The sequence below is a fragment of the Bos indicus genome, chromosome 10, assembly GCF_029378745.1.
Source record: "Bos indicus isolate NIAB-ARS_2022 breed Sahiwal x Tharparkar chromosome 10, NIAB-ARS_B.indTharparkar_mat_pri_1.0, whole genome shotgun sequence".
Lineage (NCBI taxonomy): Eukaryota > Metazoa > Chordata > Mammalia > Artiodactyla > Bovidae > Bos > Bos indicus.
In genome coordinates, this window is record NC_091769.1 from 101,650,274 (window position 1) to 101,671,659 (window position 21,386).

Sequence of the window (21,386 nt, forward strand, 5' to 3'; positions counted from 1 at the left end):
AACTGTGGGGGGTTTTCTGATGACAGAAACCGAAAGCAGCAGCTTAGGGACAGAAAGAGATGGATGCATTCCGGAAAGAGATGGAAAGCCAGCTGGGGGTGGGAAGGGCTGGCTGCAGACCACGCCTGGGGAGCAGCGAGCCCTTCACACCTCCCCTCCTGGGTCCCGTAGTCAGGAAGCAGGATGCGGTCTGGGCTGTGCACACGGAAGGAAGTGCCACCACCTGGAGGTGAAGAGGACCTCACCCTGGGAAAAGAGGTCACAGAGGCTGTGGGGAGGCTGCCCCTGATGACCCTGGAATCAGAGGCCCACACAGTCCACACACCCCCCACCAGCCCCCAGGCCGCTTTCCTCACATCACGGGGAGATACTCACGACTCACTAACATCTTAGCCCCCATCTAAATGGAAACAAGACCTCTTCCTGGTCGCCTTCCCAGGAAGAGACTGCACGAGTGAGTAGTAAGAACGAAAAAGACAAGGACAGCCCGCTCTGACCTTCATGGGGACGTTATACAAAATACCAACAGACTTAAAAGCGCTGTCTGGATCATATAGCTGCCAAGAGGCTGTAAAGATCACTTCTGATGTGGTTAGGCACAGGCCGAAAATAACTATCTTTCAAATTTCTTATGGTTGCTTCTGTACCGTTTCAGGAAATCCTTTAAAACTCATCTTCCTCAGTCATATAAAGAAAAAAAAAGACAAATAGTTAAAGATGAGTCTTTGGAACACACAGCACCTGCTGTATTTTGCTTTGAAGACGCACTAAAAAGCGAGAGCACCAGGGATACACGCACTCACACACTCACACTAGCAAACATGTACCCGCGTGCCTTCTGCGCACCAGGCCCTGCGCCCGCTGCGGGGGACTTGATGGAGGCCAGGCGTGCTGCTGCTGCTCTTTAGTCGCTCAGTCGTGTCCGACTCTGCGACCCCATACCAGGCTCCTCTGTCCATGGGATTCTCCAGGCAAGAACACTGGAGTGGGTTGCCATGCCCTTCTCCAGGGGATCTTCCTGACCAGGGATCAGACCTGACTCTCCTGCACTGCAGGCAGATTCTTGACCACTGAGCCCCCAGGGACGCCCTCCTGCCCCCAGAAATCCAGCCCGATTTGGAACCTTGTTGCTGGACTCCTTTATCTCTTCCTCTCTAGGGTTACAGGTGCAGCACCTGAGACAGAGCGAGCTAAATAAACATGGCCCCTCTGAGCCCCGAGGCCTGAAGCGTTCTTCAACGCTGACCTGACGACAGAGGACCCTGGAAGGCACGGTGTTTGTGTCTCTGATGGAAACCACAGACCAGATTCCAGACTCGCTCCAACCAGAGCTCTCACTGACATCACGGGGACGTCTAAGTACACAGTAAGAACAGATAATCCCTGAAGAGCTGCAAAAACCTTAACAGCACTAAATATTTTTAAGTATGCCTTGGGTAGGACTTAACATTTTCTTTCATCTAGAGCACACGAACAAAGAAAAGAAAAAGCAAGGTAGACGAGGAATAATTCAAGTGGCTTCACCACAGGCCGCCTGTCTCATGTGTGGGCAAAGTGCCCTCGTGCAGGGGGACGCTAGCCTAAGCAGAGAGGAAAGCCGTGACGGAGTCTGTCTGCAGCTCGCCTCGCGCACCGTGCTCAGGGGAGACGGCAGGGAGACGGCAGGGAGGAACAAGGCCCCCCGGGGAGGAAGCGCTGCGGTCGGGAGCCACTCCACACCTTCAACACAGTGGTTCTAAACAAACGTGAGAGAAGGATAAAAGCAGTGATTATTTCCAGAGCTCTGCCAACCTTAGCCGGAGAGAGAGAGTGTGTCTGGTATACACACAGGGTTTTGCTTTTACACTCCTTTCCATGACGTCTGTCTCGGGATCCTGGACAGCTCCCTGTGCGGTGCAGCAGGGCCTTGCTGCCCGTCCCCCACACGGCAGCGCCCACCTGCTGACCCTCCCTCCGCGTCCACCCCGCCGTCACCGCCTGCGCGGCAGCCACGAGTCTGTCCTCTGTGCCTGCAGAGGGGGGTTTGATGTGAGTGACTGAAAGAAAGGTGTATCGAGAAAGAGAAAGCTAAGGCAAGTTTCTTACTCTTTATAAAAGCATAGAACTAAGGAGCCAACTGGCCCATACGCCCACTGTGAGGCCTGTCTGTCATCTTTCAAAAATCCTGTAGGCTTTTTGTCTGAATCAGATTTTGACGCAATCATTGCTGCGCCCAGATAACATTTCTCAAATAAAATCATGGCCCTATATTTTTAATGAAAGTTTTCTTTTTTTTCCTTTTCTTTCGCTGACCTAATGACACAGCCCTTTCTGGTTTTTTTCCCAGCTTTACTGACAAATGTATTCACTCCATTTTGACTGAGCGGCTAAACCACCATTCAAATGTCTCACTTGTGGCAACAATGAAGGGAGAAAAATTCAAGATTTGAAAAACCATAGACATCTGAGAACAGAAAACCTACTTCGGTTTCTCTGATTCCCTTTTACTGTCTCTGAGGCTTCTGGAAGGGCTGTCCTTTTCAGAATCAGTGTCTGACTCAGACCCACTGCTACCCGACGGCCCGTGTTTTCTCTTGGTTTTCTCGTGGCGCTGAAGCTTCCTTTTCTTCTTTTTCTCTTTCTTCTTTTTTCTGCTCGTTTCTTTGGGCTTTCTGTTAGCGTCACTTTCACCTGAAGGCTCTGATTTCAGAGGACTCCTGTTTGGGGAGGTCAACATTAGAATTATTTCAAAAGAGAATTAGGGAAATAATATGCAAATAAGTAAGAAGTAAACCAACATGCAGAAGGCAGTTCTCAATGATCACCCACAGGCTCACTATTCGCTCGTTCATCACACAGTACCTTCCTAGCGTATGCTTACCTTGGAGATTTAAAAGTTGGCTTATAAATTTACCTTCAAGATTTAAGAGTTGGACCTAAAATGACATTGGCTGAAGAGATTCTAATCTTTACAGCTTCTAAACCTTTATTTTCATAGCTATATATTCTTAAATTAATCTAGCAGTTATCAAATACAGTATTTTAAAAATCTCTAAAAGGTTTATTTTCAGTCCTATATATTATGCCAGGATGTCCTTAATGCCAAAAAGGAAAAGAAAAAAAAAATGGGTTTAATGCTGGTCCTTGTTTTTGAAAGTTAGAATGAGTTCTTCTTCATTACTCCTCTCGTGCATGAACTAGTCTCAGTTTCTGAAGGCTTCCCACATTTTTACAGTACCTCATATTAATGAGACCATTTGGTCTACGTTGGTGAGAAAGCTCATTTCTCAATCCAGTGATCTATAACAAAATTCTTTCAAAGCTGGGTAGAGATGTGTGCCACTTTGCTTTCCCCAAAGTTCTCATGAGATTTTTATCCTATGTTATAACAAAACCTCCTCCTATTTTTGCATGCAACTTCTATCTTTATGCAACTAAAGAAATATCTGAATTATAATATTCTAAAGGTTACTAATGAGGTTAATAAAGTTACTTAAGAATCACAATGATGCCATTTCCCTCGTGGCCTAATTATTGGCAGTAACTGTGTCATGTTCTTGCCACTGCAATACAAAGCGGGAAAAAAAAAGGATGATCTGTAAAGAGTGAGGTAAGGGAAAACAGTCGAAGATCACCTCATTACGTTTGGTAAAAGAAAGAGCTTTTACTTAACTCTTTCCTCACAAGGTTTTCTAAGGGTTACTCCTCAAGCTAAGCTAGAGATGGTACGCTGACAAAGACTAAAAATCCGCCTATCAAAAACCTACCATGGGCTTCCCTGGTGGCTCAGTGCTGAAGAATCTGCCCATGTCTCAATGCAGGAGACATGGGTTCAATCGCTGGTCCGTCAGCGAAGATCCCACTGCCACGGATCAACTAAGCCCATGCACCACAATCCTCGATCTCACGCTCCAGAGCCAGGAGATGCGACTCCCGAGCCCACGCTCCATGCTCCAGAGCCGGAAGACACCACAACCCCCGAGCCCACACTCCAGAGCCGGGAGATGCGACTCCCGAGCCCATGCTCCAGAGTCAGGAGACGCGACCCCCGAGCCCACGCTCCAGAGCCAGGAGACGCGACCCCTGAGCCCATGCTCCATGCTCCAGAGCCGGAAGACACCACAACCCCCGAGCCCACACTCCAGAGCCGGGAGATGCGACTCCTGAGCCCACGCTCCAGAACCGGGAGACGCGACCCCCGAGCCCATGCTCCAGAGCTGGGAGACACCACAACCCCCAAGCCCACGCTCCAGAGCCAGGAGACTCAATCCCCGAGCCCACACTCCAGAGCCGGGAGACGCCACTCCCGAGCCCACGGGCCCACAGCCGCTGCTCCACCCCAGAGAGGCCACCGCAGTGAGCTGCCAGGCACTGTCCCTGGAGAGTGGCTCCCGCCCTCCCCAACTAGGGAAACCTGCACGGTAATGAAGACCCAGCACAGCCAAAAGTAAAACGGGAATAAATAAAATCGTTAAACAAAAACTACCTTGTCAGTGGTGACCCTTCAGAAACAGGGGCTGCAGTGGTCTCTTGAGTGTGTCGGCTCAGGGATGTTATGGCTCCAACACGGAAGCTGGGGTTGCTCAGCCAGTCTAATTCTGCACACGGGCAAAAGGGAGAAAAGATGAGTGAAATCAGTTCCATGGGCTTTCTCACGCTGGCAATCTATCTTACCAGCTGACATCCTAATTCACAACCAACACAAGCCACACATTCTGAACAGTCCACAGAGACTGAAGGGAATCCATGAAATTCCTATTTCACAGGGCATGGGGCTTTAACGCACTCTAAAATATTTAAGACTGAAATCCTCTTGTGATATCAAGCTGCGGCTTAAGCAAAAGCCACATAACAAGTGTGGCTTAAAATCCAACGAGATATGTGTTCTATCCACACGCTAATGAGCATAAACCTCCCAAAGCATCAGGTTTTCCTGACCCCAAATTCGATTTAGACAATTCTGAAAAGTTAAAAAAAAAAGCATAAAAACTTACCATACTTAACAGTATTATAGAAGATTCAGGTATAAAAAGAAAATTACAATGTTCTAGCCTAGTATAGATTACTTTGACCTGTTATACACTAACTTTGGACTTCCCAGGTAACTCAGCGGTAAAGAATCCACCTGCCAAGGCAGGAGACGTGGGTTCAACCTCTGGGTCGGGAATATTCCCTGGAATAGGAAATGGCAGCCCACTCCAGTATTCTTGCCTGTGAAATCCCTTGAGCAGAGGAGCCTTGCAGGCCGCAGTCCACGGGGACACAAAAGAGTTGGACGTAACTCAGCAAGTTGTTGCTGGTAAACAACAACAATCTTCGTAGAGTAGCGTAACATGAGCTTTCCCTTATAACAGCACTTGGCGAAGACAAGAATGGAAGGTGTCAGCTTTTTAAATGAATGCTAAAATTATACAAGATATGAATAATGATTATCTCTGGGCGGTGAGGTCAAATGCTCAAAGCATTTCCTCTTCCTGCTTATCCATTCGTTTCTGACTCTTCTACAATTTACAATTTCTAAATTGCCTACCCTCTGACCTTTAGCAGTCTTGGCTGGGAAGGAAGGGGAAGCGCAGGGTGGCGGCAAGGCGGCCCACGGAGGGCAGGGACTTCATCGCGCTCTGTGTGGGAGCCAGGGCACAACCCCATGCTCAGGAGAAAGAACGCACAGAACGGGGGACGTGGGGGCGAACGGGGGAAGTGGGGGCGAGTAGGGTGAGTTAGCCCGCATGACAGTTGCACCGGGACATAATGCATAGGCTCCGTTTAAAGCGCGCCAGTCACCGGCCTCTACGCGTCCAGAATTCCGCCACCCTCACCGCAAGTTTAGGACGTCTCCACCCTCCCCAAAGAAACCCTCACCCGCTGCGGCCACGCTCCAGCACCCACCTCCTGCTCTCCCACACCGCCCCCCACGAGCCCTAAGCACTGAGCTACTTTCTATACATTTGCCTCTTTTGAATATTTTAATATAAACAAGATCATTCAATACATGTTCTTTTATAACTGGCTTCTTTCACTTGACGTAATGTTTCCAAGTTCGTCTATGCTGTAGCGTGTATCACTATGTCACTCCATTTTATTGCAGAATAACCTCACTGGAAAGGACCTTGATGCTTAGAAAGATTGAAGGCAAGAGAAGAAGGGGCAGCAGAGGATGAGATGGCTGGAGGGCATCACCAGTTCAGTGGACATGAGTTTGAGCAAGCTCCGGGAGATGGTGAAGGACGGGGAAGCCTGGCGTGCTGCAGTTCATGGGGTTGCAAAGAGCTGAACACGACTTAGAACTGAACTAGAACTGAACAACAACAGTAATTTTAGTTTATGGATATCCGTCTTCAGTTAGGGGCCATCTTGTCCACGGTCAGTTGAAGGACACTTGGGTTGCTTCCACTCTTTGGCTGCTGTAACAAACCCTGCTAAAAGCATTCAGGCACCGGTTTTTATGTGGACACATGTTTTCAGTCATCTTGGGCAGCCATCTAGAAGCAGAACTGCTGGGTCCTATCGGAACCCACGTTCAGCACTTTGAGGAACTGCCAGACTGCTTTCCAAATTGGCCGCACCGTTGTATACTCCCGTGAACAAGGTATGTACGAGGATTCCAATTTCTCCGCATCACTGCCCACTCATCCCTCTGTCTCGTAGGTTCCAGTCACCCTACTGGGTGTGCTGTGTTTTCTCACTGTGGTTTTGATTTCCATCTCCCTGGTGACTCACAATGTTGAGAATCTTTTCATGTGTTTGTTGGCCCTCCGTAATTCAGGAGAAACAGTTATTCAAATCTTTGGCCCATTTTTTACTTGGGATGTGTTTTTACTATTGAGTTGTAAGACTTCCTTATGTATTCTGTATTCTAGTCCCTGACGCTAAGTGCATCATGGTGAGGAGGAGATAATGGAATGCATGTTCCGACATTTCACTTGCTGCTGTATCCCCAGCACTGAGACCGATGCCTGGCACACATCAGTAAGAGTTTAATAAATATCTGTGGAAAAGAGGGGGTGGAGGAAGGAAGGAAAGCTCCTGCAGAGAAAAGAGAAAAAGCACAGGAAAAAGGGGAAAGAGGAGAGGGAATCTAGCTACGGAGGGCCTGACTGCAGGCCAAGCAGCAGATTAAGCGACTTACATGTTTAATCCTCCCAACACCCCTCTGCAGGAGGCACCACAATCTGCACTGCACAGAGGAGACTCGAGGGATGGAGTAAGCGGTGCGGCCTGGCCGAGGGAGCGCCGAGACTGCTGCTCACGCAGGCTGTCCTCCCCTCCTTTCTCCTTCTCTGGTGGTTCCCTTCCCTTGGGCCTGACTGGCAAGAGGTATGTGAAAACAGTTCCTGTTGCTCACTGAGATCCAGTTATTTTCACAATAACTGGATTCTACCACAGTGAAGGACAGGGGAGCCTGGCATGCTGCAGTCCATGGAGTCGCAAAGGGTCAGACACGACTGAGCAAAAACAACAATCACACACAAAGGAGAAGTGGGGAAGATGGACAAACAACACGCAGGGAGAGAAGCTCTCAGAGCGTTAGACCCTCCGTAAACATTCAGATGGTGGAGACAGCCTGGAGGAAAGGCAACGCGCCAGAGCCGCAGAGTGCGTGCCCTCCAGAGCCCTTCAGGAGGCATTAAGGAAGCTTTCCAGAAGGAACGGCCACCCACTCCAGGATTCTTGCCTGGACAGAGGAGCCTGGCGGGCCCCTGGAGTCGGGGCGCCTACGGTCCATGGGGTCACAGAGAAGGACACGATGGAGCAACTGAGCACAAGGCCGCATTTAAGGTTTTGCCATATGAGGCCACTGTGGAGACGAAAAAAGTAGCTTATAAAGAACTAGAATGCTTGGGTTTTGAACTCAAATCATCACTGACCCTCTAAGTGACCTTCATCTCAATCAAATGACCTTTTGTAGGAAGAAAGCGTCTTTGACCTGATAAGAAGTCGCTGTTTCCTCAGGTGGGCAGCAGGGCAGCTAGCATATCAGCAGTGAACACACATGGAATATTTAATATTCACTGATGTCAGGCTTGGAAAATTGGGGAGATCACCTAGTCCAGAAATTTTCAAGTTTTTTACCAAGGAACTCACTGTTGATACGCAGCCTTTCAAAGAAGTCCAAGATGAAGGAGAGAAGCAGGATACTGCTGCCGAGGGCTCCCAGGGAGCAGAGCCTTGATGCCCCTCCCTCTTCCACAGATCAGCAGTCCCCAACCCTGGTCTCAACTCTCCACCCAGCCACAGCTAACTATTCACCTCAACAAAGGCGCTGTTTTTCCTAAGTCTCTTTGCAGGTGGCACAGCTATTACGGCAATTTTCCTACTGTAATCTCATTATCTGCATGTCAAGTCTTCCAATCAGACCCTAAGCCAAAGGTCAACAACTCAGATCTTTACAGGGACCAGATGAGTAGATTACTGTGACACTATCGAGAGCGGCAATAGAAAAAAAGAAAACGACAAACGAGAATACTCTGCCAGCCAAACAACTACACTACCACTCTACGCCTCCCGCTGCCGAGGTTCCCGCTTGCCTCCACTCGTCCCACTTCCTTCTTCACAAACCGAGAGCAGCAGGAGGGCAGGAGCCTCAAGGTCCCTCCTGCCTCCTCTTCTCCAGGCACAGTGCCTCGGGACAAAGCAGGTGGAGTCGGTATTTGCTGAACAAATAGAATGAATGAGGCTCTCTGTCTCTCTGCGTCCTTGAACTCCAGCACCTGGTTACAGAACTGGAAGAATCCGAGATCGTCAAAAGGATGCCATTATCTGGGTATGAAGCTCAACTTCGTAAATTTTCTGGTCTTCACTGTACATGCAGATGTAATCATTAAAGAACGGAACACCCACTGCGTGCACAGGCACAGCTCCAGGCTCTGGAGGCACAGTGGCGAACAAGTCCCTGCTCTCCTGGTGCTTATGTTTAATCCTAACACTTCACATGATACATGTGCATTGTTAAATTTTAATTACACAGAATCCTGGAAAGCCATCTGAGATCCAAAGATAATTATAAATCAGATTGAAAAGTCCTTTTCTGTATTTACTTACATCCTCAAATAATTTGCAAATGCTGATTATGTATTTAGATAATCGTGCTAAGACCAAGCAGGATGTATCATGTCTCAGGGAAGACCGGCAGGGCACCACTAGGGTTTAAGGCAGAAAAGCCGACTGGCTGATAAACCTTTTGTCCCTGCAGGTAAGTAAATCACAGGCTGAAACTTACCTGGAAGTTAGCACCCTGCTATATCAGGTGGGAATACCAGACCACCTGATCTGCCTCTTGAGAAATTTGTATGCAGGTCAGGAAGCAACAGTTAGAACTGGACATGGAACAACAGACTGGTTCCAAATAGGAAAAGGAGTTCGTCAAGGCTGTATATTGTCACCCTGTTTATTTAACTTCTATGCAGAGTACATCATGAGAAACGCTGGACTGGAAGAAACACAAGCTGGAATCAAGATTGCCCGGAGAAACATCAATAACCTCAGATATGCAGATGACACCACCCTTATGGCAGAAAGCGAAGAGGAACTCAAAAGCCTCTCGATCAAAGTTAAAGTGGAGAGTGAAAAAGTTGGCTTAAAGCTCAACATACAGAAAATGAAGATCATGGCATCCGGTCCCATCACTTCATGGGAAATAGAAGGGGAAACAGTGGAAACAGTGTCAGACTTTATTTTTCTGGGCTCCAAAATCACTACAGATGGTGACTGCAGCCATGAAATTAAAAGACACTTACTCCTTGGAAGGAAAGTTATGACCAACCTAGATAGCATATTCAAAAGCAGAGACATTACTTTGCCAACAAAGGTTCGTCTAGTCAAGGCTATGGTTTTTCCTGTGGTCAAGTATGGATGTGAGAGTTGGACTGTGAAGAAGGCTGAGCGCCGAAGAATTGATGCTTTTGAACTGTGGTGTTGGAGAAGACTCTTGAGAGTCCCTTGGACTGCAAGGAGATCCAACCAGTCCATTCTGAAGGAGATCAGCCCTGGGATTTCTTTGAAAGGAATGATGCTAAAGCTGAAAATCCAGTACTTTGGCCACCTCACGCGAAGAGTTGACTCATTGGAAAAGACTCTGATGCTGGGAGGGATTGGGGGCAGGAGGAGAAGGGGACGACAGAGGATGAGATGGCTGGATGGCATCACTGACTCGATGGACTTGAGTCTCAGTGAACTCCGGGAGTTGGTGATGGAAAGGGAGGCCTGGCGTGCTGCGATTCATGGGGTTGCAAAGAGTCGGACACGACTGAGCGACTGATCTGATCTGATACCCATACACGTGTCTAAGAAAGGAAGAAGGGGAAGGTGCCAGGCAGAAAAACAGCTTTAGACCCACTGCCTAACAAAACCAGGCAGGAACTGGAAGAACCACATTATCTGAGACTTTACACAAAATAATACGAATCATCGTGAATACTTCAAGTGCAAATCTTTTTGTGATTTGAATAAGTTGACTTGAACTTTATATAAGTTTCTTATATAATTTTATTTCTCCATCACCAGGGAAAATGCTTTGATTCAATTCCATTATAGATAGAGGAGGCTTCCCTGGTGGCTCAGACAGTAAAAAATCTGCCTTCAAAACAGGAGACACAGGTTTGATCCCTGGGTTGGGAAAATCCCCTGGAGAAGGAAATGGCAACCCATTCCAGTGTTCCTGTCTGGGAAATCCCATTGACGGAGAAGCCTGGCGGGCTACAGTCCACGGGGTCGCGAAGAGTCGGACACGACTAAAGCACCTCACACACACAGATGAAGGAAAGAAGGAATTGTCACAGATTTAAACTTTAGACACAGATGTTGAGTCACGATTGGATACAATGCCCTTGTTCTGCAGCCATTTATCATTGAGTTATGGGTATCCTCCACTTTTCTACAGTTCACTTCATGCCACTTTTTTTTCCCAAAAGGCCTACATGAATACCTATTTTCGCTAGCCTAAAGAAATCCAAAGAGGATTTTAGTACTTACAGGAAAAAAAAAAAAGGCAAAAAGCAAAAGGAGCATTCAGCATTCGTGTTGCAGCGAGCACCCCAGGCAGACAGGGGCCCCGCCACACTCGCTCCCCAGGAACCAGGCTCAGCATCTCAGCACCGGGCCGCCACAGTGTGGAACCGTCTCTGCTTTATCAGGATTTACTCTGTGCATCCCTCAGCAAGGTGCGTCCTAAGGTAATCGTTTCTCCACTTAGGGGAGGTGTCACAGGAAAGCTCTGCCTTCCAGGAGAGGAGGAGACCAGTGTAACATAGGCGCACCGACTGTTCCCATGAACAGAGGCGAGCACCACCCTCCAGGGACGCCAATTCCAAAGGACTCCAGGGCTCTATAACGTGTGCATTAGGGAAGGGCGCGGCTCCTTCAAAGAACAGTGCACCAAGCTCTCCATCTGGCTCCTGACAGAGTCTAAGACCACAAGTTTTCATGCAGAAAGCACCTGGAAACGTGGCTAAGAACTGCACGGAAGACAGCGAGTACAGAGGACCTCCGCAAGGCCAGCCTTCCCAGAGCTAACACACTTGGAAGAGGCCCCGGGGTCCAAGGGGGAACGGGAGCAGCCACGCCCAGCATCACACTGTCACAGCGCGGCTCACAGCCCACGTCCTGGTGCCCGGAGGACTGCGCTCAAACACCGGCGTCCTCGTCTGCTCGCTGCGCAGCCCTGACGAAACACTAGCCCCTCATCTCTCCCAGGCTGCCCGTCTTCACTGAGGGCCAGCCACCGTTCTGAGTTCTGGAGATGGTCAGTGAGCAGGACATGCCCAGGATGGCCCTCAGGGGGCTGCACACGGGCACTCGGTCACGTGCGGGGAGACGCAGGCCAGTGAAGAGAAAACCCACAGGGACGGTGGCAGCACAGTGCCCTAGTCCAAACTAGGCAGGGTGAGAGACAGCTGCCCGCGAGGACAGCTCGGTGAGACCGAAACGGTGAGAAAACGGTAGGCACCCGCGCTCCTAGGAGGCATCAAGGCAGAGCGGACGGCTTACACAGAGGCCTGAAAGGGAGAAGGCGTGACTGTCACGCAGGAGGCGCTGTTATGGCTGAACCTCTGGGGGTGAGAGGAAGTGGGAGCAAAATGGAGCCAGAGAGACTCAGGGGCCTTAAAAGGCCGTGATGGTGTTTGTGTTTACCCAGAGCAACAGAGTCAGGCCTATGGTTCAAAAGCTCAGCAGCAAAGAGTCGTGTTTACGAGAACACACGCTTCATCTCCATCAAAGCCCAGGCCCACCTCGATCCTGGCATGGGTGTGGTGGAGTAGGCCTGGGGCTCCTCAAGTGAGAAGCCAGAGACAGCAGGAGGGTTTCAATGTTGTATGTTGCGGTTTTTTAGTTCTGAAATTAAAATATGCAAAATTTTTTTTAAAAAAAGAGTCCATGATTTTGAAGCTAGATTGCTTGAGCCCAAGTCAAAGCCCAAATCCTGGGCTCTGTGTTTCTGCTTCCTTCTCCTGAAAAATGCTGACGATAGTACTGACTTCATAGAGTTGTTATGAGGATTCAATGACTTAATACGTATTTGTAAACATTTAGACTAGTGAATCGCATATAGTTTATCCATGTGTACTTGATTTAAAATGTGCTGATTTGTGTTGTACAGCAAAGTAACTCCATTATACACATGTGTGTGAAGTCGCTTCAGTCGCTCTTTGCGACCCTACGGACTGCAGCCCGCCAGGCTCAGTGCATGGAATTCTCCAGGCAAGAAGACTGGACTGAATTGCCAAGGCCTTCTCCAGGGGATCTTCCTGACCCAGGCACTGAACCCACATGTCTTACGTCTCCTACCCTGGCCGGCAGGTTCTCTACCACCAGTACCGCCTGGGAAGCCCCCGTTATGCGCGTCCTGCTTTATATTCTTTTCCATTATAGTTTCCCCAGGGTTCTGAACCCAGTCCCTGAGCCGCTCAGTGGACCTTGCTGTTTATCCACTCTGTACAGAACAGTCTGTATCTACTAACCACACACTCCCAGCCCACCCGCCCCCAGCCCCTTCCCCTGCGGCACCACGCGGCTGTTCTCTATCCCCGAGGCCGTTTCTGTCTCACAGACAGGCTCATCTGTGCCACAGTTCAGACTCCACATGTGACACCACATGGTGTCTGTCCCTAGCTCGCACCGCTGCAGGCAGCGTTCTCGAGCTCTGGCTGAGCAGTGCCCGCTGTGCGTCTGTGCCGCACCTCCCTCGGCCCTTCACCTGCTGATGAGCAGCCAGGCTGTCTCCACGTCTCGGCTATTGTAACAGTGCTGAAATGAACACTGGGGTACAGCTATCTTTTCAAAGTACTGTCTTCTCCAGATACATGCCTGCGAGTGGGGCTGCTGCTCATATGGTAGTTCTGCTTTTAGTTTTTTAAGGAGCCTCCACAGTGTTCTCCATCGGAGAAGGCGATGGCATCCCACTCCAGAACTCTTGCCTGGAAAATCCCATGGATGGAGGAGCCTGGTGGGCTGCAGTCCATGGGGTCGCTGAGGGTCAGACATGACTGAGCGACTTCACTTTCACTTTTCACTTTCATGCATTGGAGAAGGAAATGGCAACCCACGCCAGTGTTCTTGCCTGGAGAATCCCAGGGATGGGGGAGCCTGGTGAGCTGCTGTCTATGGGGTCGCACAGTGTCGGACACGACTGAAGCAACTCAGCAGCAGCAGCAGCAGCAGCCACAGTGTTCTCCATGGTGGCCTCCAAACTGACATTCCCACCTGCAGAGTAGGAGGGTTCCCTTTTCTCCACACCCTCTCCAGCGTTTGTTATTTGTAGACTTTTTGATGATGGCTATTCTGACCCGTTTGAGTTGGTACCTGATTATAATTTTGATTTGCTTTTCTCTAATAATTAGCAATGCTGAGCATCTCTTCATTGTGCCTATTGGCCATCAGTATGTCTTCTTTATAGAAACGTCTACTTAGGTCTTCTGACCACTTTTCAACTGGGTCCTGTAGCTTTTGTTGTTGAATAATATATGAGCTATTTGTATGTTTCGGAAATTAAGCCATTGTCAGCTGTGTCATTAGCAATTATTTGCTATCATTCTGCGGAGTGTCTTTTCCTTTTGTCTATGGTTTCCTTTGCTGTGCAAAAGCCTGTACGTTTAATTAGGTCCCATTTGTTTTCTGTTTATTTTTATTGCCCTGGGAGACTGCCTAAGAAAACACTGGTAACATTTATGTCAGAGACGGCTTCCCTGATGACTCAGTTGGTAAAGAATCTGCCTGCAAAGCTGGAGACACCGGTTCGATTCCTGGGTCAGGAAGATCCGCTGGAGAAGGGACAGGCTACCCACTCCAGTATTTTGGGGCTTCCCTTGTGGCTCAGCTGGTAAAGAATCCGCCTGCAACGCGGGAGACCTGGGTTCAATCCCTGGGTTGGGAAGATCCCCTGGAGAAGGGAAAAGACTAATCACTCCAGTATTCTGGCCTGGAGAATTCCACGGACTGTATAGTCCCTAGGGTTGCAAAGAGCTGGACATGACTGAGTGACTTTCACTTTCATGTCAGAAACACATGAACTTCCCAGGTAGCTCAGTGGGTAAAGAATCTGCCTGCAATGCAGAAGAGCCAAGTTCAACCCTTGGGTTGGGAAGATCCTCTGGAGAAGGAAATGGCAGCCCACTCCAGTATTCCTGCCTAGAGAACCCCACGGACAGAGGAGCCTGCCAGACTAAAGTCCATTGGGTTGCAGAGTCAGACACGACTGAGCGACTGAGTGCAAGAGCACAGTCTCATTCATACATTCATGAGCCTCATCTCTTTCATCCCAACTCTGTCCAGATGTCTGACTCCCAGGCAACAATGTTTTATTAGAGTAGACAATCCTCATCAATCTGATGATGCAGAAAGAAAAGCTCAAGAACTGGAAGGATCACACCCTGGGGGCTCTCTGCTGCTCCTAACACAAGGGAGGCGCTGGAAACCTGTTTGTTGAGAGAATGAATTCTGCTGAACTCAGCCTCCCCAAAACACTTACTAACTATGATGCCTACTTTAATCCCGGCTTAACTCTTAACAGAACTGAGAGAGTGGAGGACACAGCCTCTCTCACTGGCTTTGGTATTGCTGCCCAAGAGTTGTGCTGTTTTTGTTTTTTTTTTAATTAAAACTGCACACATCAGTACTAACACCATCTTACGTTTTCATAACACTTCACAGTATAAGGCCAAAGATAAAGTACTTCTGTTTTTAACAGCAAAACACCAGAAACAATCTAATGTCCTTAAGAGGGACTGACAGAATAAAGTCAGTGACAGTCACTTGATGGAGTACTAGGTACCAGCCAAAAGAACTGAGAAAGATTTATATACGCCAGTGTAGAATGATCTCTGGGATTTAAGGCAAAATGCAGAATACTCTGCAATTAAGAAACAGAAATGGGGGGTGGGGATAAACTTGGGACTTGGCATTAACAGATACATACTATATATAAAATAGAGAAACATCGAGAACCTACTGTACAGCATAGAGAACCACATTCTGTAAAAACTGTAATGGAAAAAACCTGAAAAAGAACATATATATTTAGCTGAATCACCCTGCTGTACACCTCAAACATGGTAAATCAACTATACTTTAAAGAAGAAAACGAAGGGAAATGCAGTTGCTCATATTAAGGATAAAAAAAATGGAAGGATACCACTGTCTAATAAAAGTTCTAACCGGTAGGAGAAGGTTGGAGAACAGAGATGGAAGTTTTTTAGGTGAAAGACCCATGGGCAGCTTCATAACGGATGTAACAGGCTGTCCAGGAACCCACTGGTCCATCTTACCCACTAAGGGAGAGGAAACCAGGCAGCTCAGCCTCATGATTTGGATCAATGCCAAGTGCAGAGCAAACCCAATGAGGTATTTTCAAACTGAACCTAACTCTCTCGATCTAACCACCAGCTTCCATGAAATTCTACTGTTAATACTGTTCATGGGCTTCTCAAGGCAAGAACACTGAAGTGTCTTGCCATTCCCTTCTCCAGTGGACACATCCTGTCAGAACTCTCCACCATGACCCGTCCGTCTTGGGCGGCCCTACACGGCATGGCTCATAGTTTCATTGAGTTAGACAAGGCTGTGGTCCATGTGATCAGATGGGTTAGTTTTCTGTGATTGGGGATTTCAGTCCGTCTGCCCTCTGATGGAGAACGATAAGAGCTTAGTGGAAGGTGCCTGATGGGAGAGACTGGCTGAGGGGACACTGGGCCTTGTTCTGATGGGTAGGCCAAGCTCAGTAAATCTTTAATCCAATTTTCTGTTGATGGGTGGGGCTGTGTTCCCTCCCTGCTATTACAGATAGGACACTGAAAGATGAACTCCCCAGGTCCGCAGGTGCCCAATATGCTACTGGAGATCAGTGGAGAAATAACTCCAGAAAGAATGAAGAGCCAAAGCAGTAACACTCAGTTGTGGATGTGACTGGTGATGGAAGTAAAGTCTGATGCTGTAAAAAGGAATACTGCATAGGAACCTGGAATGTCAGGTCCATGAATCAAGGCAAATTGGAAGTGGTCAAACAGGAGATGGCAAGAGTGAACGTCCACAGTTTAGAAATCAGTAAACTAAAATGGACTGCAGTGGGTTAAATAGTAGATAGTAGTGTATCTACTACTGCGGGCAGGAATCCCCCAGAAGAAATGGAGCAGCCATCATAGTCAACAAGAGAGTCCAAAATGCAGTAACTGGATGCAATCTCAAAAATGACAGAATGATCCCCGTTGTTTCCCAGACAAACCATTCAACAGCACAGTAATCCAAGTCTATGCCCTGACAAGTAATGCTGAAGAAGCTGATGTTGAACGGTCCTATGAAGACCTACAAGACCTTCTAGAACTAACACCCAAAAGAGATGTTCTTTTCATTATAGGGGACTGGAATGCAAAAGTAGGAAGTCAAGAAATACCTGGAGTAACAGGCAAATTTGGCCTTGGAGTACAGAATGAAGCAGGGCAAAGGCTAATAGAGTTCTGCCAAGAGAACACACTGGTCATAGCAAACACCCTCTTCCAACAACACAAGAGAAGGCTCTGCACATGGACATCACCAGATGGTCAATAATGAAATCAGACTGATTATATTCTTTGCAACCAAAGATGGAGAAGCTCCCTAAGTCAGCAAAAACAAGACCGGGAGCTGACTGTGGCTCAGATCATGAACTCCTCATTGACAAATTCAGACTTAAATTGAAGAAAGTGGGGAAATCCACTAGACCATTCAGGTATGGCCTAAACCAAATCCCTTACGATTATACAGTGGAAGTGAGAAATAGATTCAAGGGATTAAATCTGATAGAGTGCCTGAAGAACTATGGACAGAGGTTCGCGACATTCTACAGGAGGCAGGAATCAAGACCGTCTCCAAGAAAAAGAAATGCAAAATTCAAAATGGTTGTCTGAGGAGGCCTTACAAATAGCTGTGAAAAGAGAAGCGAAAAGCAAAGGAGAAAAGGAAAGATATAAGCATCTGAATGCAGAGTTCCAAAGAATAGCAAGGAGAGATAAGAAAGCCTTCCTCAGTGATCAGTGCAAAGAAATAGAGGAAAACAATAGAATGGGAAAGACTAGACAGCTCCTCAAGAAAATAAGAGATACCAAGGAAACATTTCATGCAAAGATGGGCTCGATAAAGGACAGAAATGGTATGGGCCTAACAGAAGCAGAAGATATTAAGAAGAGGTGGCAAGAATACACAGAAGAACTATACAAAAAAAGATTTTCATGACCCAGATAATCACAATGGTGTGATCACTCACCTAGAGCCAGACATCCTGGAATTCAAAGTCAAGTGGGCCTTAGGAAGCATCACCATGAACAAAGCTAGTGGAGGTGATGGATTTCCAGTTGAGCTATTTCAAATCCTAAAAGATGATGCCATGAAAGTGCTGCACTCAATATGCTAGCAAATTTGGAAAACTCAGCAGTGGCCAAAGGACTGGTAAAAGTCAGTTTTCATTCCAATCCCAAAGAAAGGCAATGCCAAAGAATGCTCAAACTACCACACAATTGTACTCATCTCACACGCTGGCAAAGTAATGCTCAAAATTCTCCAAGCCAGGCTTCAACAGTACTTGAACCATGAACTTCCAAATGTTCAAGCTGGATTTAGAAAAGGCAGAGGAACCAGAGATCAAATTGCCAACATCCGCTGGATCATCGAAAAAGCAAGAGAGTTCCAGAAAAACATCTATTTCTGCTTTATTGACTATGCCAAAGCCTTTGACTGTGTGGATCACAATAAACTGTGGAAAATTCTTCAAGAGATGGCAATACCAGACCACCTGACTCGCCTCCTGAGAAATCTGTATGCAGGTCAAGAAGCAACAGTTAGAAATGGACACAGAACAGACTAGTTCCAAATAGGAAAAGGAGTATGTCAAGGCTGTATATTGTCACCCTGCTTATTTAACTTACTCTTTGCAACCCCATGGACTGTAGCCTACCAGGCTCCTCTGTCCATGGGATTTTCCAGGCAATAGTCCTGGAGTGGATTGCCATTTCCTTCTCCAGTGGATCTTCCCACCCAGGCATCGAACCTGGGTCTACTGCATTGTAGACAGACGCTTTACCGTCTGAGCCACCAGGGAAGTCCCATGTGCAGAGTACATCATGCCAAATGCCAGGCTGGATGAAGCACAAGCTGGAATCAAGATTGCTGGCAGAAATATCAATAACCTCAGATATGTAGATGACACCACCCTTATGGCAGAAAGTGAAGAAGAACTAAAGAGCCTCTTGATGAAAGTGAAAGAGGGGAGTGGAAAAGTTAGCTTAAAGCTCAACATTCAAAAAACTAAGATCATGGCATCTGCCCCATCACTTCATGGCAAAGAGATGGGAAAACAATGGAAACAGTGACAGACTTTATTTTATTGGGTTCTAAAATCACTGCAGATGGTGACTGCAGCCATGAAATTAAGACGCTTGCTACTTAGAAGAAAAGCTATGACCAACCTAGACAGCATATTAAAAAGCAGAGACATTACTTTGCTAACAAAGGTCCGTCTATTCAAAGCTATGGTTTTTCCAGTAGTCATGTATGGATGTGAGAGTTGGTCCATAAAGAAAGCTGAGCACTGAAGAATTGATGCTTTTGAACTGTGGAGTTGAGGAAGACTCTTGAGAGTGCCTTGGAGTTCAAGGAGATGCAACCAATCCATCCTAAAGGAAATCAGTCCTGAATATTCATTGGAAGGTCTGATGCTGAAGCTGAACTTCCAATACTTTGGGCCACCTGATGTGAAGAACTGACTCACTGGAAAAGACCCTGATGCTGGGAAAGATTGAAGGCGGGATAAGGAGACGACAGAGAACGAGACGGTTGGATGGCATCACCAACTCAATGGACATGAGTTTGAGCAAGCTCCGAAAGTTGGTGATGGACTGGGAGGCCAGGTGTGCTGCAGTCCATGGGCCCGCAGACAGTCGGTCACGACTGAGCGACTGAATTGAACTGAACTGATAGGAAATTCTAGGGTAGAGAGGGGCTTCCATGGTTGCTCAGAGGTAAAAGAATCCGCCTGCCAATGCTAGAGGCCTGGAGACGTGGGTTTGATCCCTGGTTGGGAAGATCCCCTGGAGGAGGTCTAGGCAGCCCACTCCAGTATTCTTGCGGGGAGAATCCCGTGGATAGAGGAGCCTGGTGGGCGACAGTCCGTGGGGTCACAGAGGTGGACACGACTGAGGCACTGGGTAGAGAAGCATGTTAGGACACCATAAGGATTTGGTGGAAAACGTCTGTCGGACAAAGGACCCAGTTTCCTCACTGTGTGCCACAATATTTAACAATGCAGAGCTCCTGGGAATGTTTAAGGCTTGAATAAAGTATGTAACACCGTTACCGCGCCTACAGTCAGCCTTCAGTAAATAGATGCCAGTGCTTATTCCCAGCAGCTGCGCCCACTATGTTTGATTGGGCTTCGGACCCTAATTTTCTAGCTCTGGTTCGGCCAAAAGACAGCCACCCAGCGATTCAGAAATAAGTAAAACGGGGAAGAAAGCAAGCTGTAATGAAGCACACCCAGCACTTGCATCAGGAGTCTCCCCCGTGAAAACACCACTGCTTCCGTTTCACAGGTGAAGTAACCGTGCCTCGGGAAGAAAGCGGGGCGCAAAGACACGGCTATACAGAAGCCCCCGGCCCGCGGCCTCTCCCGCCTCTCTCCCCCTCTGGACGCTACAACTCCGGCCCAGAAGCGCGCCGAGAGGCCGTCCTCCCAGAAGGCCCTGCAGCGCCGCGGAGAACTCTGGGATACAAGCGGATAAACAAACCCAAGGCAAGCGCCGAGAGCCGGCCCAAGGGACGCCCCTCCAAGCCCGCCGAGCGCCTTCTTCATCCCTCCTGGGGGCTCACCTTTCCTCCCGCTGTCCGGAGCCTCGGCGACACCTGCAAAGGCGGGGAAGAGCGCCATGGTCACAGGCCGCGCCGCCTCCTCACCCCACAAAGATGGCACCGGGAGCCCGAGGCCGGCAGTAAGGCCGTTGCGGTGGCGGTGCACTCTGGGAAGTGTGGTTTTCTCTGTCGCTCCCTGAGCCTGGTCCTCAGCCATGGGGGCGGGGCGGAATAAAAAAGGGGCGGAACGAAAAGGGCGGGGTAGGGCAGGGCGGGGCGGGGCGGGGGCGGGGCGGAAGGGACCTCCTCCCAGTCATCAGTACCTGCTTGCTTCTTTGAGAACCAGGAAATTCTGAGAGTGGAGGTGCCAGTTCTTCAGAGCAGAAAGTTCTAGGAATTTGGAATTCGGATTCCGCGCCTGAGTTTACACCCTGACTTACTGAGTGAGTCAAGTTAATCAGATTCCCCAAGCTTTTTTTTTATGAAATAAAAATTCATATTTTAAGGCAAGATAGAAATTGAAATGAAAATTTTCTCTACCCGTTGTACCTCCTCCCTCCCCACTAGTGTGCATTGTGTATCTGCATTTTGCATTAAGGAGCCCTTCCCAGTGACAGAAGGACTTCCCAAGAGGCTCAGTGGGTAAAGAATCTGCCTGCAATGCAGGAGACCAGGGTTTGATCCCTGAGTGGGGAAGATCCCCTGGAGAAGGAAATGGCAACCCACACCAGTACTCTTGCCTGGAGAATACCAGGGACAGAAGAGCCTGGTGGGCTAAAGTCTGTTGGGTTGCAAAGAGTCAGACACGACTGAGTGACTTGAATGCAAGCACACAGTCTCATTCTCTCTTCCGATGACAGAAATACCTGCTCAGTCATGACCATCAATTTATTTTGTTTGTTTGTTTTTCTGATGCCAACTAGGTAATTCCTTAGAAGATAACATTCCTTTCACAATCCTGTAAGGGAGTCACCGATGACCCACCACACAGCTTTTAAGTGCAGACTTCTTTGGTGAAGTCTATATACAATGCCAATATGTCATTTCCCTCAAAGATGGTGACTGGTGCAGAACAGACTGGTCAGGGGAACTTGGGAGAACAC

General features: G+C 48.2%; 1 protein-coding gene across 2 annotated transcripts in view; it reads right to left on the reverse strand.

The window, feature by feature from the left end:
- Positions 1 to 20,463, reverse strand: part of NRDE2 (NRDE-2, necessary for RNA interference, domain containing) — a 49,252-nt gene extending 28,789 nt beyond the window's left edge. The window contains exons 1-4 of one of the 2 annotated variants that reach the window (XM_070798017.1): positions 20,305 to 20,450; positions 5,191 to 5,335; positions 4,466 to 4,577; positions 2,463 to 2,696 (exon numbers count right to left, since the gene is read on the reverse strand). In XM_070798017.1, the coding sequence (XP_070654118.1) occupies positions 2,463 to 2,696; positions 4,466 to 4,577; positions 5,191 to 5,314 (470 nt within the window). In that variant the 5' untranslated portion in view covers positions 5,315 to 5,335; positions 20,305 to 20,450. Of the gene's footprint in view, positions 1 to 2,462; positions 2,697 to 4,465; positions 4,578 to 5,190; positions 5,336 to 20,304 lie in introns of both variants that reach the window. The other variant, XM_019969381.2, reaches the window with a different exon arrangement.
- Between the last annotated feature and the right edge of the window lie 923 nt (positions 20,464 to 21,386).